Source organism: Podarcis pityusensis (genome assembly GCF_964106645.2).
Source record: "Podarcis pityusensis genome assembly, chromosome: 6".
NCBI lineage: Eukaryota > Metazoa > Chordata > Lepidosauria > Squamata > Lacertidae > Podarcis > Podarcis pityusensis.
This window is the reverse complement of record NC_138030.1, coordinates 90,092,033-90,112,563: the sequence shown is the minus strand read 5'-3', so window position 1 is coordinate 90,112,563 and position 20,531 is coordinate 90,092,033. Positions and strand designations below refer to the sequence as shown.

Here is a 20,531-nt window from a genome sequence, read left to right as displayed (position 1 = left end):
ATTCACAGTTCCCCAGCAAGAATGCAAAGCAGCTTTAGTATACAGGCTGCACACTACCTAGACAGAACCATAATGGATAAATGTTACCTAAATTTCAACATCTGGAGGAGAAAGGAGGTTTGCTTATAGTGTTACATGCTTTCCACTAAAATGGTTCAGCTTCTTTATTGTGCTTCTGTTCCCTGCCTAGAATTTTAATCAAAGTCATGTACATACCCCATTTCCAATATGAAATCTCTATCAGAGCCATGTTCACATCAAAAGAGCCATGGAACAAACTGAAAAGACAGCTTAAAAATTGCTCTGATTCAGTAACTCAGGGGCACCAGCAGTCCACTGCTGCAGAGCAACCCGTTAACGTGGGATTTAAATTGTTTAAAGCCTAGTAATATAAATCTTTGTGAGGTTTCATACGTTCTGGTGGGGCACTCTCTGCATGCCTTGTGTTGATAACTGATGTAGGGAGAACCTTGCTGTTATAAGTACCTGCAAGGCAGGCAAGCTGAACAGTTCTAGAATGGGGCATTGTGGCAGCAGACTGGGTATGACTGACCTGCTCCAAGCCCCAGCCAGTTAATAAATATTGTGTCTGCTCACTGAGCTGGACCACCAGCCTTGGGCTGTGAGATGCATATAGTGCACTGTCTGAGGTGTCAGGAGACCAGTAGCAAGAGGAGAGCATTTGAGGAAGGATGGATGAGCTACTTGCTTGTGCTACTTGGCTGCTAGGTGAGCTTGCCAGGGCTGCTACCTGAAGCAGAGCCAGTATGTGGCTTCTGCAAGAGCAAGTCCTGTTTCATGAACCTATTTGAGAGATACCTGAGTGTCAACAAGCATGTAAGACAGAAGTGATCCAGCTGACTTATTGTACCTGGGCTTTCAAAAACCTTTGAACAAGGTACCTCATAAAAGACTCCTCAGTAAGCTTAGAAGCCATGGAATAAAATGAGAAGTCCTCTTGCAGATCAGGAATTGGTTAAGTAGAAGAAACAGATGGTGAATAAATGAATAGTTCTCTGAAGAGAAAGATGTAAAAAGTCAACTCCCACAAAGATCCATGTTGGGACCTGTGCTTTTGAACATGTTCATGAATGAACTAGATTTCGGGGTGACCAGTGAGGTGGCCAAGTTGGCTGACAATACTATATTGCTCAGGGCCATTAAAACAAAGAGAGATTGTGAAGAGCTCCAAAAGAACCTCTCTAAACTAAATGAATGAGTAGCAAAGACCATGTAAACAACTGCAAAGTGATGAATGTCAGAGCAAAATGGGAGGGATGGAAGGAAGGAAGGAGTCAAATTCCTTCTCCATTCTTTCAGAAATTCCCTTTAAATGTTTCGGATTGTGGGACATTTCTGAAAGAAAGGGCAAACTATTTGCAGTACTGAGTGTGTATATCTAAACTCACACCTCAGCTTAAAGACATATACACTGGTTTTCTTTTGTCTACCAAGATGAGCACTCTTTTTAAAAAAGGAACAAGTTATGTGCTTCAGAAAAACAAGACTGCCATGAGCTGTATAAGAGTTACATAGTTACATATATTTTAAGTAGGAGAACAGTGAGGTATTGACCCAGATGTGCATAATCTTGCTGGTGAAGAGTAAATGGTTAACCACAGCAAACTTCCCATAGATACAATTGTTGTTCAAGCAAGGGGGAATTCATTGACCAGCAATGTCTGGGTTTGGTTTTCTTTGGATCAGCCTTTCTCAACCTTGGGTCCCCAGATGTTTTTGGCCTACAACTCCCATCATCCCTGACCACGGTCCTGTGAGCTAGGGATCACCCAAGGTTGAGAACCACTGCTTTGGATGAACACACATTGGAGACTTGTGTGAGTCTGTAATATACAACTAGAGAATAAGGAAAGGCGAAGAACAAGCACTCCTATAAACCTCCAGATCCTCCACATAAGATCCCCCAGAAGATGCCTTAAGTGAAGTTCTCTCTCTTCCAAGCAGCTGTGTTCTCTCCTTCTCATGCACACACCTTTCCTCTATCAGCTTTCCCAAACTTAGATATTTCATTCGCAAATATATTTTCAACTCTCTCCTAACCAGTAACTAGCTAAACCATTATCTGGCTAGTATGGATTATTAATTAAACAACAATGTAACACATGGTTTGGCATTGCACCTGAACGAAACCACAGTAATCAGGAAAAAGTTGAAAATGAAATTACCAGGCTTATAATATTGCAGGTGTAGCCAAATTTTCAATACTGAAACAATAGGGTTCAAGCGTTTTGGGACTTTCTAGGTTTTTTGTGGGGGGAGGAAGTAAGGAGGGGTGTGAAAAAACTTAATAAGATGACTAGAGTAGACTGAGTGAAAGACCCAGATTTTAGTACTCATAAATGAACGGAAATCAAGTATATATTAACACAGTACAGGGAACAATACTAGCTTCGGAGCCTTGACAAAAAATCTCATGCATCTGACATTAGTGCCATATAATTTTAGTTTGTCCAAAGGCTGGTGTTCCTTTTCCTGGGAATAACTACACCCATAAACTTTGAACTTCCTGATTAATTTTGTAACAGTCTGGTCAACACAGCATCACATAGTAATAACCTGTCCAACAAGTGACTGGTTAGTTAAGCCAAGTACTAATATAAGAATTAAAGACCCCGGGTGTATATTTTTATTATTTTAATAATGTTTCAATGTTTCACTGTAATTGTATTTAACCTTTTAGAATGTATTAAGCTTGATTTTTGCGAATGTTCCCCTCCTACGCTGCATTCCATCTCTCCTTATCTATCCCTGAAAGTGGTACAAATGGCAGAATGTTTTAGCACCAGAGTGTAAATCAGTTATCCTTGAAGCTATCTGAGACCCAAGAAGAGGATTTTATGATGTTCTTCCCTCACTGAAGGCTAGGTTGCCAGGGTAATGCCGGACATCCAAGGCCTAAAATGGTCAAATGGTCTGGGCACGTAGGGGCCACTCCAAGGTGATGCAGGGGTGAAGATACCAGTATGGATCCATGTGTGCTTTACTTCTTGTGACCTGTAACCTTTCCTGACATATGTGGAGATGTTTTATGACTCTTTGTTTGCTGTGTTTGAACTACTATATAAGCTTTTGGTCTGAAGTGCCTTGGGGCAGATCTTCTCAACGTTGAGTTGAGTGAGCTCTGTCCTACTGCAATAGCTTGGTTCTGTGGTTTATTCAAAAGGTGGTTGTTCCTCACCTGGGTAAGGAACAAGGTAGTGGTAGTACTACCAGGCTCAGAGCTCCACAAAATGGGATAACTTGAAGAAAACACACCAAGTGGCACGAACTAGTAAATTCTGCCCTTCCTTCCAAAGGAATTTAGCAAACAAAGCAGCAACGCACTTCAATAAAAACAAAAATGGATTTGAAATGTTCACAATATTAAGTACATCTAGCTGAATACCATCCAATAAGAATATCTTAAAATGGTTAAAACATTTAAAATGGCTTGGTGTTATATCTGGAACCTTTATATTTGTGCCACAGCACACTGTTGGTGTTTTCAACCCAGATATTTCTGAAAAGCAACTGGCTATTGACCACAACAATCTGCCCACAGTAACTTCGATCAGCTTACCTGCAAAATGTTTTTTTTGCAATTTAGTAGTACTGTGCTGCATGGCCCAATGGCATCAAAACAAAGAACGGTAACTAGACACCTTAAAGATTATTTTGCATTTTGAAACTCTGTAAAAGAGACCTTAAATTATGCACTGGAGTGAACTCTTCAGCATTTAGACTGAATAATAAATAACATCAAGTGCTGAGCATACAGGTTGGTGGCTTGAATAACTATTTCAAAACGGAGAGGTGGAAGCAATTTTAACAGGGTGCTCGCTTTTTCATTATCTGCTTGCTTCCTCGAGGAAAAAGGAGAAAAGACTGATTACGCAGGTTACACATGAAACTTGTACCCAGGTTTCAGCTACAGTCCTACACCTTTTCCAGACCATCACTTCAACTCAAAAGTAGGGCTGTTTTTTCTGTTTTTAGTTATGCAAAAGTGGAAGCCACAATAACATGTTACAGTGCACAGGGCTCATGTTCAATGTTCCAGCCTGCTAACTATGCCAGCTTTGAACAGGCTTTTTCCCTTGCCTTCTCCCTCCAGTTTTCCATTCTTTTCCCACCTGATACTCAGCATTCCTGGTTACTAAGCACCTTTGGTTCTCTTCAAACTATTTTTACTGCTTTCCACCCTTTGACTTATTTTTTAAAATTCACCTTCGGAAAATCTTGGGTTTCCCTAAATATGATAGTACTTCCCTCTTGTTTCTTGGCCCCTTTTGGCTATAATTCAGTCAGCCCTCACTACCTGAGTTCACTATTAGAGGGAATGGTTTATCTACAACAGTTTTATGCAGCTTAACAAAGAAGCAGGATATTTGCAGAGGACAAAAGATGCTGTAAAACTACAATAATGTCATCTCTGGAATTCACAAAATTCTGCCCATAAAAGGGGGTGAAAAGGGGGGAGTGGACCTATGTAACACACTCATGAAGAGAAGAAAGGATTGTTATGTCCAAAATCTGTCAGTTGTGTTTTGTTGTAGAGATAAATTGTCAGAAGGCTTTATTTAATGCCTTGCCTTCTTCAAAATAATTTATGGCAGCATATGTACCACTGATGTTAATAAAGCAGCTTAACTCTCTCTTTTTTAATTAAACATAAAATACATGCTAATTTTTCCCTGGGTTTATCAAAGCATGCTTTGCAAGTTCCCCCAGCTAGAATTTGTATGCTGCTGATAGGATGCCCAGATATATCAGCCTCAAACTCAACAAAGCCTATGGTCAATAAGTATTAATTGGTCCATATTTCTAATGACCTTGCTGTTGCATTACCACTTAGAGGGTGTCTGTGGCTGAAACACATTAATGCTCATCTTGTACTGAGTATCACCTCAGCATAGTTCTATCCTTCTTCTTGCAAAAGAACTTGGAAAAGATTGGAGAGTGTTCTGTAATCATATTTACCGTATTTTTCGCTCTATAACACGCACCCGACCATAACACACACATAGTTTTAAGAGGAGGAAAACAAGAAAAGAAATATTCTAGACGAAACAGTGGATGTATGATTTTTGTGGTTCATTCTGTGGCCACAGACATGTGATCTGACGGTGAGTTTGGGGTAGCCCAATGCAAAAATCCTGAGGATCCATGTGGATCCATGCTTTGTAACCACGTTTTTGCACCACTGCGGCCCCAGGCAACAGTGGGTGCGTGATTTTTTTGGTGCAAGCTGTAGCCATGGAAGTGCTATGTGATCTGCTGGTGAATTTGGGGTGACCCGTGTAAGCGGCTCCTCTCCCGCTTTGCTCCTTTAAAGCAAGCAGGCTCTCTGTCCCTCTCTCCTCCCCACTCAGCGGCTCTTCTCCCGCTTTGCTGTTTCAGAGCGAGCCACGGAGGAGGGAAGGAAGGGGAACCATGGATCCTCTGCTCACGACTGCAGCAGATCCCCCCGCCATCCGTAGGCATTCGCTCCATAACACGCACAGACATTTCCCCTTACTTTCTAGGAGGAAAAAAGTGAGTGTTATGGTGCAAAAAATACGGTACCTTCCCCCAGTTTACTCAAACTATGCATTGAGAGGAGATCTGAGTCAGCTGGCATCTGGATCAATTCTCTCACAAGATCTTAAGAAGAGCCCTGCTGGGTCAGATCAAAGGCCCAGGCAACTCCCCGTTTGCGCCGGGGTTGTGTTCCGGGTCAATGTGTGCGTCAGAAGTCACACATAAGCCTGTTCTGCCCCCTTCTGGGGCTGAAAATGATGTCTGCATCAGTGGTCGCACATCAATTGAACGCACACAAAATGGTCACCACCTGTAGTCTAATGCTCTCACATTAGCCAACCAGAAGACGCCCATGGGAAATCCGCAAACAGAGCCTGAGTGCAGCACTTTTGCCATCTGTGATTCCTGGCAACAGGTATTTCCAAAGCATCATTCTGCCCGGACACTGAGGTCCAGTGCTGAGGGCCTTCTGGCGGTTCCCTCGCTGCGAGAAGCCAAGTTACAGGGAACCAGGCAGAGGGCCTTCTCAGTAGTGGCGCCCGCCCTGTGGAACGCCCTCCCGCCAGATATCAAAGAGAACAACAACTGCCAGACTTTTAGAAGACATCTGAAGGCAGCCCTGTTTAGGGAGGCTTTTAATGTTTAACAGACTATTGTATTTTAATATTTTGTTGGAAGCCGCCCAGAGTGGCTGGGGAAACCCAGCCAGATGGGTGGGGTATAAATAATAAATTATTATTATGATATTATTATTAGAATGCCTCCAACAGTGGGGGTAGAAAAAAGCCTTATCCTCCATTAAATTGTCTAGTCCTCTTTTAAAGCCACTCTTGTGCAAATGAAATGCATAGCTTAACTATGTGCTGTATGAAGAAGCATGTTTTGTCTGTCCTGATTATTCCAGCATTAAACTTCACTTTCTCCACAGCATGTTCATGATCTTACATCATGTTTCCTCTTCCTCACCTTTTTGTCTAAACTGAAAAGCACCAAATTTTGCAACCTTCCATCACAGGGGAGTTGCTCCATCCCTTTGATCATTCTGGTTGCTCTTTTCTTAGCCTTTTAGAGTTCTACAATATCATTTTTTTGACATGAGGTGACCAGAATTGTCTGGCCACATTATCATTTTTTTTGTAATGGTATTATAATATTGGTAATTTTATTTTCAGTCCCTTTTCCTACTGATCACCAAAAGCATTTGCTTCCTGCTCTCCCCCAGCTGCTGCACACTGGGTCAACTTCTTCATTGAGCCATCCATTTCATCAAGCTGTTTGCACCCTAAAATCTAAATAATTTAAGGTAAGTGTATGCTATGGAGTTGTCACATCTTAAAATATTTACAATAAATGATGAAAAAATAATTTCCAAGTTAACATTTAAATTTGCTGTACTATATTTAAAATCCACTGACTGTTTTGTTGAATTGTTTTCAGTTCATCTATTTTTGGTCACTGGATAAACTGTTACAATATTTATACAGCATGTAAATCAGCTTACTAAATAAACATGGTAAATCAGACCATTTGAAAATTATCTGAATCTTTTTTAAAAAAAAATTCCTTTTAATTAAGGATTGTAAAGGTCAAGCAGTTAAGCTCAAGAAGCTCTTATTAAACTACAGCTAGAAGTCACTGGATGCCCCATCTTCGAACTTCTATCTTCAAGGCAACCCAATATAGTCACATGTCCCTCAGAGAGAGAGAGAGAGAGAGAGAGAGAGAGAGAGAGAGAGACGCTATTTGGAACACAAAATAGAAAGAATTTCAAATACATCAAATTGATTCCCTCATGTGCCAGAATGAGTCTCGGGAGACCCAGTTTCATGGTCCCAGAATTAGCCACACATTTACTACATGGTCCCTGAACTCGCTTATTTCACTTACTTACTTACATTCCTTATCTTTAAGAAAGCAAATATGTGTCCCTACCCAGGACACTTTTTGTAAGGATTAACTAGAAATAGAAATCAATGTCAAAAAGAAACCTTTCATTCCCATGCAGCGTGGAAAAAACCTATCTTCAAATTGTCTTCCATGTTCTGTGAAACATCATAGTTTTCTCAACTTTTTTTTTAAAAAAACACCACTCTAAAGCAAATGAACAGCTATTCTATATTTGAATCAATAGAAGTTAAAGCTACAAAAAGATGAGCTACGAGGAATAAGACATCACTTTAGACAGCATTAAAGAATAAAGATTGTACAAGATTACCTAGCATTTTGAAATGTACTGTGTTCTGCTACACAACCACAAATGACATTCTTCAGGAAATAAAGAAATAGAGGAAACTAAGATGACTCCTTACCAAACATGGAAGGAGAAATGCATGTCTAACAACTTCCACAAATAATGCAAGTTGCCATTCAGCAACAAAAAAGAATTTAAAATGCCCATTCATTCTGTATCAACTAAGGATGCCAATTAAGAACTATTCCAGCAACAAACAAGAAAATCCTCACTGACATTACTTCAGAAAAGCCCTTCACCATCTGTTCTGTCGAAGTTCTAAAGAGTTCTCCATGAGCTCACCATTGATAATAAGGCAGCAGATGAAATTCAGACACTTACTTTTATGAAAGAGTTAGAAAATTCCTCATTATAATGAATTTGAAGCTCGAGTTAATGATAACCCATCTTGCCTTCATCTTCCAACTGCCCAAACTAAGAGCATTCCAATTTTCACATAAACTTATAAAAAATTAAATCAGGAGTGGAACAACACAGTAAACTAAGGGAAGGAGGTACAAAGGAAAGTAAATTTTTTTTGCTGCTTTAAAGAGAGGAACACCAGAATACTGCAGCTATTGCTACCAATGGTAAATTGATATGCATTCCTTCACTGGTTCAGTTGTGTGCCAAACTGCTCTCCAGGGATGAACACAAAGCACCACAACCTTTTCTCCTAGTTGAGACAATTTGCTCCATTTAGGTTTGTGGTAGGAAAGCTGAAGTGGTCTCAACCTGTGGTCTTCCTTCATCCCTTTCCTGCACAAGGATAACATGTTCACACTGGGACACCCCTCTCCTTTAACAGAATCTGCGAGTTACAATTAGCAGTATCCTCATGGGATGCTTTTATGGCATTAAAGATTTAGGGAAGGGTAGCACTTAGGGAACACGAATTCAGTTTGTTGTGTGACTCAGATCACCACATTTGACTTTGGCTGCAAACACACCATATAAAATAGTTTGTAAATACGCCTTTGCTTAAAAAAAGAAAGAATTCCCTTGTGGCCAAACAGACAGAGAAGCTTTATAAAGTGTTTCTTTTTCTACTATATTTGACAAACAGAAGTATAACAGAGCCTTGCATGGATAGTTGGATTAGTAAATATATTGGAAGACCAGCAAGTTCCGGAGACTTATTTGCAGGGTGGTTAAGAAAACTGGAACTATCCAGATGACATATATAGCATGAAACAATGGTTAAGAAATGGAGTTCTATGACCTTTGCAGCAACCCATGGGCTCAATGATTATATGAATGCGTCAAAACAATCTACATCCCTAGAATGTTGCTGTTTCTTACTTGCAGAAGGGTCCTGAAAGTGCACCGACACCCTCATGAAAAATAGGCAACTTGGAGGGCGGCACAGGGGCAACTGCAGGAAATCTGAGAAAAGCACATCCCATCCTCTAATGTTAGTGCACACCTCTGGTGGATCAAAGGGCAGCAACGGCTGTCATAGTAAGCCTTCTGCTTATTAGTGACACCTATGCATGCTTCTATTGGTATTCCTTGCAATATGCAGATTTAGCCTCTAACCAAATACTTGCCTTCAAGCAAGTCTACAGATTGAACCAGAGACCAACACATTTAAAGACTGAAAAGTGATAGTAAAAACTTAAAGGAACAATTTTATTAGATAGGAGGAAAGTTTAAACAAGTTAGCTCTAATTGGCTTTGAGACGTTTACATTCCAGGCATTATTTTATGTTCAAATTAGGAGAGCAAACTAGAAGTAGGTGCACAGATTTTTGAGACAGTTTAGTGCCATCTATTCATCAGATTTATATAGGCATACAGATGGCAAAAGTCTTTAATGAGGCTTCTATACTAGTTCTGTAGCATCTGTCCTACTTGCAGGCAGATCAAAACAGCATTTGTTTGCGAGCGCTCAATCCACTTGCATAAAAGCAGACAATTTAAGACAAGCACAGGATGAAACTCCATTTTAAAGATGCTCCACATTCAGCTGTTTTGAGAAACTATCTGCATGAAAATATACTATCGAGACGCTTGGAAGGGGTGCTCTTCCTCCTCTTTTATACAAAACTGAAATTATTAAACTTTGACCTTTGAAGTAAGACAGAGTATATATCAAAATCATACTTCTGTTGGTGGGGTGGCATCTGAAATATCTACAGTCTTCACCTGCATCCAAGGAGGAGGCATTCAAAACAAACACAAACACACACACACACACACACACGTGATGCTACCTAGAAATAAGCTTTTTTTCCCCTGCCATGCAACATGGTCTCCTCTCAGGGAAGGAAGCTAATAGAGATGTCTTTATGATCTCTTCTGAACATTTCTACACACTATAAATAGATAAAATTTCAAACTTACTGTTACAGACTTCAAAGTCATTCCGTGGTAGGTGCCCATGGTGTCAATCTTGAAACCTTCCGTCTCTATGAAATAAGAACACTCTTGTAAGTCATTTCATATGCCAAATTTAGAGTAGTCAGGTGACAAAACAAAAGACGTTAGCTAAGTTTCATCAGTTATGAACCATTCCTAATGGGAAAAACTGGTTATGTAAACAAAATTCAGGAGATAGTAACGTTTTATGTGTAGTAGAACGGCCTTTCAAATGGTACAGTATCTCAGATTTCTTCACATTAAAGAACGCTGAACCACTTGGAATAACCAAAGTAATACTGGGTCCTTCTACTAATTTATTTGTATTTCTATTCCAGATTCAAAGACAGGAGTGCCTGTCGTGCTCTGGTCCATGGGGTCACGAAGAGTCTGACATGACTAAACAACAAATTCCAGATTAAATCAGGACTTTTTTTTGCTCAGTACTTAGGATGCTGTGGAAAGACCCCATAGATCTAAGGCTTAGACTCTAAGAGTTGCATTTAACTTTCCAATGCTATATGTAGATTTCAACTGAGCAGGGACTATAAGGTTAAGATAAGTTACCCTCAAACCCACAAATAATGGATTGATTTTTTTTTACTTGTCTTTTCATTCCGTTATCATTTTCCCTATCATTGTTCTACACAATGTCTTTCTAACCATGCAAGTTAGAAAGATATATATATACCCTTTGAATTCTAGCCAGCTCAGGAGCAACATGCAGCCTACAGCCATATGTAAAGAGATACTATGGATAGTAACTACAGCAGCTCAGGATGCCCTTTATTTAGACTGAGTCATTACACTTTGCAGCTGTACGGATGCTAGTGCATTTAACTTTGTTACTCTTCCTTAAATCCATGCATCAGTAACTGTTCAAAGCCATGCATTTATTGGATGAACATGTCTGCTTATGTAAACGCAAATTAAGAGGACAGAAAATTTCTCCCACATATCCAACAAGATACACCATACTGATGCCCATTGCTATTTTTACAGCTCAGTGAACATGGAAGAAAATTCAACTTAAGGTTTTGTCTGTGTTTCTTGAAGGCGCAGGTTTTAGATGGCTACCAGCTGTGACAAATAAAGGACATTTTGACCTTAACAGACTTTAACAGAACAATGCTAAAATAAACTAGCGCTTTAGTACAAGCATTCTGAGGTTGCAGGATGCAAATGAAGGATCTGTTTATCTTAATGTCTACACATCATGATTTGCAGGGAACCTGACTGGAGAGGAGAGGACATCAGCATAGCTTACTGACCTCTCCATTATGCAAGGTAAATAAACATGAAAGTTGCCTCATGAGCATAATTTATAAAAGGTTGCCAAACTGTTTGCTTTTCTTAGTAAAGAAACTGTTTTGCTTTTTAATCTCAATACAGTGGTACCTCGGGTTAAGTACTTAATTCGTTCTGGAGGTCTGTTCTTAACCTGAAACTGTTCTTAACCTGAAGCACCACTTTAGCTAATGGGGCCTCCTGCTGCCGCCGCGCCGCCGGAGCACGATTTCTGTTCTCATCCTGAAGCAAAGTTCTTAACCTGAAGCACTATTTCTGGGTTAGCGGAGTCTGTAACCTGAAGCATATGTAACCTGAAGCATATGTAACCCGAGGTACCACTGTATAAGAAAGTGCTAACAAAAAAAATCAGAATGGAGCATAATATGTGTCATTTACATATTGAAAGCATTACTGGGAGTTATGGTTTCAACATCTAAATATAGGTAAGGAACTAAAACAGTGACTTGCCAAAGAAACTTGATATAGGATTTGTGTGTGTACATGTGTTTGTAATTTATCTGAGACAATACACTTAGTGAAGGTGCAATAGGAAGCCTTGCATGCAAAAGATCTCTGATTCAATCCTTGATATCTCTGCAAAGCATTTCAAGTAGCAGGCCTGAGAAAGACCTCTCTGCCAGAGACCACAGAGCTTATGTCAGATTAGTAAGCGCAAGATGAACTGCTGGACTTACACAGTACAAAATAGATTCAAGTGCTCCTGTTTTCTGCTGGGTATATATTCTACAACTACCAGTAATTGCCTCCTAAAACCCCTTTATGCACAAATGCTGCTAATATACAGCTTCATTCAGTACACTGTAAGGTAGACAAAATCAGTCAGCCTTATAAACAAGCATGCATGAAGGCATACGCACAACAAATACAGACTTGCCTTAAAATAAAGATTAGGCGTTACCATGAATAAAACTCTAACTGCGGTCACATTAGCAAGCATTAAAATGTAAATGGAAAAGTCAATAGTGATACATAAGGGCAGGAACTGCTTATCAGTTATAAATCAGTAATAGGCTTGCACCTACTGGAGGAATTCTCTGGCGTTACTCATACAATTAACTTCAATAGCTGGGATACAATTTTCTGCTATACTGAAACAGATGCCCCCAATAATTGTTGTCTAGATGCCATTTGAGATAATCCACTAGACCATTGTGCCCGGAAGATTCAGACTACTCATCTTCCTTACAACTGAGGCAATCTTTGTACTCAGCTAACCATGGAAGGATTAAACCTATATTAAGGAAAGGAAAACTCACCACAAGTTAAGTTCTTCCTGGAAACTGGAGTTTATCAATAAATAAATACTCAAAGGCCTCTGTGGACCTAGCCATGCATAATGGAACTGAACATAGCTAAGGTGTTGCTTGACTTTCCTACAGGTTTCCTCTTCGGAATCAAAAAGTTACCCTACACTGTGAAGAAAAGGGAAATTACTAGCTACAGTAAAGGGAAATTCAGAACTAAAGTTCAATGAACAGGGAACCAGTCCATTAATTTTCAATCTTCTTCTGGGGCCCTGTTGTACCACCTATGAAAAGAGGGTAGGTTGGTGAGAACATGGAACATGCCTTTTTAGTCGCAGTAGCCTATTTATGGAACCCACTGTCTGGGATAGCTAGATTAGCCCCTTCATTACTCAGTTTTCAGCAGGTGGTAAAGTAATTTCTGCTCCGCATTTGATAGTTTACAACATTTGGGAGGGTATAACTGGTTTTTATTCTTTCTGAGTTATTATTGCTGAGCTGTTAATTTTATTTAACTTGTTCTTTTAACATTTGTCTTAATGCATCTTTATATACTAATGGCCAAGAGACAGTCTACACACATTTTAATTTAAAAAACCCCCAACATAGTTAAGGCTAATCAGGCTTTGAATATGTCTAGTAAGCCCTAACTTAGAAGGAACCTGGTCAGCCTAACCACATTTTAAGTCAATAATGAGGTTCCCCTTTATCGCAGCAAAAGTTCCATATTTGGAATAATGTGCTTCAGGAAAGGGGGAAGAGTTGCACACACACACACAGAGAGAGAGTCTATGATAAGGTTACCAGATTTTTTTCAATGAATCTGGGGACACTTTTCAACTTCCTACTAAAGAGATGGATTTTGTCAGGGGATTGATTTGTAGAAACAGGGATGTCTGGTAACCTTGGTCTATGACCCATTCCTAAGCTTTCAACCATAAGCTCCATTAAGTACTGAATGTAATTCCTCCTCTGCTGCTTTCCAATATTTTATCCAAGGCTTTAAGAATGCAAACAAACTGGGAAAGGGCAACTGGTATGCTTTTGTCTCCAACTACTAAGATGATCCCAGTGCAGCTGTGGTAGACCCACCCCAAGTGCATAATTCTTTTCCACCGTCTTCACAATACAGAAATAGCTATAAAATGAGCAATGTTGTAGAACACAGGTCATGAAGTTTTACAGGTTCTAAAATGTATGTTCTCTCTAGCTGAACTATCCACATAGCCTTTGGCAGCTGACTAAAAGCCATAATCATCAGAAATCATTCTGCAGACTTTCAGTTGCTTTAATTTTAGTTTTATTTCCCCTTGTACTTCTTTTTTTTTTTACCATGCTTTACTATTAGCAAAATTAAACCATGGCCAAATGCACAGAAAGACTGCAACTGGGCATATGCAGTCATCAAAAGCGGTCATGGTTTGTCGTGATGAGAATTTGCTGCCGTGAGCCTTGGGCTTGTGGGCTGCACCTCCCCTTCACGCGAGAGTAGGAAATTTAGAACTTTTGGTTATGGCTTGTAACAAATCAGCTTTGTGCAAATACAGGGAAATGGTTTGTAGAAAGCTCAGTTAGTTAAAAAAAACAACTATGGGTGGAACGTAAGATTGCATAGTTACAAACATTTCATGTGAATGAGCTTATCAGCTCGCTAGATGCGGCAAGTCCCCTCCCCTCCCTTTGCATGCTGTTCTGGGCATTCTCCCAAACCCATCAGAGCCAATTTCAGGGGCACAAGAGGGGGAGGAGAAGGAGGAAAAACTCATTGCACAAGTGGAAGGCAATGTGCAAGGCTTCCATTGATGTTGTTCATTAGAACCCTGCCCCAAATACCTAAATCACAAAAAAATGTCTTGTAGCAACATTAGAATAGGGTCAGAGTTCCTTTCTCTTTGCAACACCCAAGCAGATAGAAAGGAACAAAGCTATTGCTAAGCATGTAAGAAAAACATAGCATTGAAGCAAGGTGGATATTAAGGACCAAACCATGGTTTGGCCATGTTCTCCATCCTTGGCCTTTTCATCTACAGTCATATCTCGGGTTACAGACGCTTCAGGTTGCGTTTTTTTGGGTTATAGACTGCCGAAACCCAGAAGTACCGGAATGGGTTACTTCCAGGTTTCGGTGGTAGCACATGTGCAAAAGTGCTAAATTGCGCTTTGTGCAGAAGCGCCAAATTGCAACCCGCGCGTGCGCAGACGTGCCACTGCGGGTTGCGAATGCTGTGGGTCGCAAACATGCATCCTGCATGGATCATGTTTGCAACCCGAGCGTCCACTGTATATTAAAGTGCCCGTTAAGAAATACCATTGGTATAAAGATGCTATTGCTCTAGTAAAGCAAGACATGATCAGCAAGAGACTGTTTAGAATACACGTGTTATTTAACTGTCTTTTTTTAAAAAAACAAAAACACCACACACACAATTCAACACATATTAGCTCAGTTGTGCAGCAGAACACTATCCTAAGCAGTACATGTACTTAGGATAGTGTTCTGCTGCACAATTGAGCTAGTATTCATCAAGTATTTAAAAACAGAAGGAAGAAGGCTGGTGCTTTGCAGAAGGAAGTAAGGGAGATATATTGCATGCTTCTCAAATAGTTCATTTAGATAGAATGGTGAGTAACTATCTTACAAATACAGCTCCCAGATGGGGTGAATGGCCGGGGGGGGGGGAGCTGAATGAAAAGAAAGAACTGTCTCTTATGTTCCCTCTATAATGCAGTTTAAGTAGCAGAATAAAAGCCTAAAAGCCAGCAAACTGCAGGTACTCATTTCCTCTACCACAAAATCATTTGCGGCTATAGATGCCATATGCTTATTTGGACATTTTTTAATTACAGTGTTTAACAAGAAGTCAGTGGGCTGGTGAGTGGTCCATCAAATAATGACCACAGATTCTCAAAATATATTTACCTTCCCCTCTCTATTCCCTCCCCTTGATATTAAGCTAAACCTACCACAGAATGCTTTAATCTGGAATTGTGGCTTTCTGTAGCTCTGCTGCCACTGCTTTGTCCTATCAATACAGGTTGAGGCAAGTATGCAGTGCTCTGGAACAAGCAGGCATGCCACAATGATATATATCCCTCAACCTGCCAGCACAAAATGCCTTGGTATTCCTCTTTGCTAAAACCAGAGCTGCCCCATTTAAGAACAACGGACCAGGTTTGAAGGGTTTGCATGCAAGCCTTTTCAGAGTTAATGGAAATTACAGAACAGCACTGTTTCTGCCCCAAGTGAGAACAGCTTTTGGCCTACAAAAGGTATTCTCCATGCCCAGAGATGAGGCAAAGGGAAGAAAGCATTTGTTTTAAATGTGATTCGAAAGAGTTATCTGTTCAATATTGTAATATATTTAAAAAGAGCTTTTATCAATTTCATTAGAGCTCAGTCTATTTGTTTTTACAGTAATAAGATTACTGTGTGCATATATAATCAATGTGTTGCATATATCTGCAATTTGCTTTTTCATTTAGCTGTACTTTCCGGGTGCCTCTATGCATACAAATTAAGCAATGAGGCAGGCTAGTTTTGAGCTATGCTCATAAACAAAAATCAGAACCACACATTTCTACCGTCTCAAACCCATTTTTCTAATTTCTCATTTCTGGTATGGAGGAGACAAAGCTGTTCTTTATAAGTAAATCTCCACAACAGGGAAGCTTCTGATTCTGCCATTTCTTCACCCATCCTCCATGCCTCTTTTTCTGTCACCTTTCTGTCTTCCTCTAAATATCCTCCTTAGTGTTTCTGCCACTGGAGTAAGCATGGGAAATTTTCCCAGGCCAATCTTTAATTCCCCTTACAGAAGCTGCAATGTTTGCAATATTCTAATGCTCATGAACACCTACCATCGTATCATCACCAAGCAAAGCAATGCCAGAGGTTTTGCTGACTGCAACAAAATCTCTTAATGCATTATAATGTTAATTGGTGGCAGGTGCTAAGAGATTATATTGCCACTGAGTATTCCTGAAATGTGGCTAACTACAGCAAAAGTAGTATCTATTTCATGAGATGTTTCACTGCATCCAAAGTAATTCATATCACAATATCTACTGCATGTATCTACCTCCACTGTGCCCACATGACAAACAAGTTTTTAGATCCAACAAATAGAAACCTGTTTTCAAGACTGTGGACAATGCATGCTGTGTTTATCTAGATATTTGGGGGGAAAGGTTCATAAAAAGGACATAAAATTTCTATGAAAATGTCATCTTTTCACAGCCCTGCTGCTTGATACTAAACAAGAAGAACATCATGTGAAATTATACAAAAAAGAAGACCCAATTTAGGTTGATTATTCAATAGTAGAATGATCAACAACCCTGTAATACTGAGGAATGTCTATACAAACTATGGGACATTTTCATGATGCACTTTCAGAAAAAGCTCAATTCGAATGGCAAGGCGGATGGCCTTTGACAATAGTACCTGGATGATACAAGCTAATTTTAATTAACTTTACACCTAGAATGGATTATATGTACTTAGGAAAGTATGTAACTTTTTATTAGTTTTTATAGTGGAAGCATTATTATGAAAGAAGTAGTGGATGGGAAGGGAGAGAAAGAAAGGGAATAGATGTTTAGAAAACTATCCCTTTAAAGCAGGCATAGGCAAACTCCGGCCCTCCAGATGTTTGGGACTACAATTCCCATCATCCCTAGCTAACAGGACCAGTGGTCAGGGTTGATGGGAATTGTAGTCCCAAACATCTGGAGGGCTGGAGTTTGCCGATGCCTGCTTTAAAGTGTGTGCGTGTGTGCGCGCGTTTTATTAAAAAGAATCTGGCCACCATTACATTAGGATTTTAGCCTTTAAGAATTTGGGCACTTAAGATTTCTACTGCTATTCTGTTCACAAGGCCGCACTAAAAGACAGTTCAGAAGCTCAAGATACAGAGATACTCAGCTACAGTAGGAACATATTTAACTGGTAGTCCAGGTCATATCAGAGATGCTGGAAAACCCTTTGCAACCTTGGTACTGCATATAACTAAGCATGCCTCTATAACAACCCGTGTTGTTTAAAATGTACTAGAGAGACCCTGCTCAGTGTCCCTCATTTCATCTACTAAGATGTTGTGACCTTTATATGAAGGGAGCACCTGACCTAGTAAGGCTTGCTCAAGTCCATCTCTGCCATTAGAAACCTTGCTGTGAAGTTCCTTTCTGTCCAGCAGTTAGGAGAGCAGGCAGAAAAAACATTAGCTCCTCTTTAACCAGAAGACTAAAAAGGGAATGTGTCATCCATAGAGGAAAGCTCTTCAAGAAGTGACTTGAGTAGGATAAAATATTCAAACATCACAGAGCAGAAATCCATGCAAGGAAGAAAAAAAACCCAAACTGGCAGGGAAGATCAGGCTGGTCAACAGATGCACAGCAGGAATGGAGGGATTTTCACAAGTGCCTACTCTACATCGGAGCTTGCCATACTTTTGGGGTTTGTGGGCATATCTGCAAAACTGAGAAACTGCTCTGGGCAATCCATGCACTCCACAACCTAGTACATACTTTGTCTACTCACTACTATGGAATATTTCTTTCAAGCTTTATTTTGGTAGGGGGAAGAGATTCTGCAGGCGCCAGGGAAGTTCTCTGCAGGCACAGGTGTGAACACAGATGCATGTTGGTGACTCTGACCTAAAATGGCTGACCAACAGAGGCCTACACAAATTTAGGATTCACAGCCCCCCCCCCAACCCAATTAGTAACTGGGGTTCCTACCTGCTGCCTTACATGCTAAACAGAAAGGAACTTTCTGAAGACTACAGTGACCACCAGAAATACTGCTTATATTTTCCACCTATTACAAACTTAAGTTGGGCAAAAAGGCAATCAGTCTGGACACTTTCAGCATCCATTCTCTGTCACAAAAATAGAAAAAGTCAGCCTAACAAAGTTCTGGTGAGGAAAAAACATGGTAAAGACAACTTACAGTGTACACATTAAACACTATATTAATTGTTCGTGAATGTAAGCTGGTTTACAAAGTTCCATCAAGACCCCAGGTTGACCAAGAAATGCAATTCAGAATGAGGCAACGGAAAGAGCAGAAGGATTGAGTCTTAATAACTGAGTTAATGGGAGTAGGGAGAAAGGGAGTAAGGACATCCTAATGATATCCTTAATTGTGCTTATTTGCTTTACCTGTGTAATTCATTGATTTCTATGCACTTTCAACTTCTGAAACATACAAAAACCAAGGCAAAAAGGGCTGGCTGCAAGTTCAATTGGAAAAATTGAAAAACACGCAGAAGCCGTTCAACTTCCAAGGCACGTTCGAAAATGGAAGCAATTACTTCTGGGTTATCGGCATTCGAAAACCGAAAAATTCAGCTTCCGAGACGCTCGAAAACCAAGTTACCACTGTACCAACAGGCAAGAGCAATACATGAATCCTCCCTCTCCTTCATACACACCCACCCATCATAATGCTAGTTTATAACTATATACAGGCATGCCTTGGATAGTCTGGTTACAGGCCATCCCTCCAAAAACGAGGAACACAATAAAGCAAGTCACACTTTTTTGTTTGTTTCCCAGAGCATATAAAAGTTAAAGGTAAAGGGACCCCTGACCATTAGGTCCAGTCGCGGACAACTCTGGGGTTGCGGCGCTCGTCTTGCTTTATTAGCCGAGGGAGCCGGCATAATACTTCCGGGTCATGTGGCCAGCATGACTAAGCCGCTTCTGGCGAACCAGAGCAGCGCACAGAAACGCCGTTTACCTTCTCACCGGAGTGGTACCTATTTATCTACTTGCACTTTGATGTGCTTTCCAACTGCAAGGTTGGCAGGAATATAAAAGTTACGTTTACACTATACTGTAGTCTACTAAGCCACCCCCCATCCCCGGTTGCAGGGTTGTAAGGGGGGAACCCACCCCCAACCCTAGCCAGCTCTACTCCCCACACCACCAGAAGACAGGTGGCAATGCCAGGGGGCTTCCTTCCCCTGGAAACAGCTAAGCTGCCTGCTGCAATATCTGCATGCACACTACCTGCCTGCAATGTATATTTTTCAGTATAGTGCAACTATTCCAGTTAACACATGCAAATGCTCATCCAGTTGACATCAGGTTGACATTCAACTGCTGATTGAGAGCAATATGGAATTTCTTCTTTCTGTATCAGATTTTCTTCTTCACCCCATTCATTTTTGCATTCATTAAAATATTTAGTACTTTTGCTTCACCACACGACTTATGCCATAAAAATGAATAATTCAATACAAATATAAATGAATGCTCAAATCAGCTTTGAACATAAAAAAACAAATTTTAAAGCAGCTTAAAAAAATAAGCTATCAGAATTAATTTGTATGAAATGAGAGAATCATAGCAAAAAAAAATTAAGTATACAGCAATGCTACAAGACCTGGGTAACATTAAGGAGATTTTGAAGGTGTTTTTTTTTTTTTTTTTTTTTAAGGAAAGAAGGCTGAGGGCAATAGATATCTTGTGATGATAGTTAGAGGTCTTTACTGTTTTTGCAGCTTAATCACATTTTCCACTTGAATGTTTGGTGTGTCACAGAGACAGTTATTTTTATCAGACAGTAACCATTTCCAAAAAATTACTTGTACTTTGTCAAAGGCTGATGTATTCTGCTTAAAGGTTTGCCAGTGTTTATTACCATGCTCTGTTAAACCCATAGGGCTTTTTATTCACAAGATATGAAGCCGTGACTCTGTTCTTATAATCTTTGAGGACACAAAATCGCTTTAGAAAGGATGTGAATATTTCCTTTTTACAAAGCTATTACCAGCTGTGGGGGAAATACACTCTGCAATCCAATCTCCATTGTTTTCTTCAAACCAGAAAAACTGAACAACACAGTCTTAACAGAAAGC

The 20,531-nt window shown here is 40.1% G+C and overlaps 1 protein-coding gene across 1 annotated transcript in view; it reads right to left on the bottom strand.

The window, feature by feature from the left end:
• The window catches only part of CDC73 (cell division cycle 73), a 112,583-nt gene that overhangs the window by 56,047 nt on the left and 36,005 nt on the right, over nucleotides 1-20,531 (bottom strand). The window contains exon 10 of the mRNA XM_081012230.1: nucleotides 10,097-10,161. Within this exon, the coding sequence (XP_080868356.1) occupies nucleotides 10,097-10,161 (65 nt within the window). The remainder of the gene's footprint in view (nucleotides 1-10,096; nucleotides 10,162-20,531) is intronic.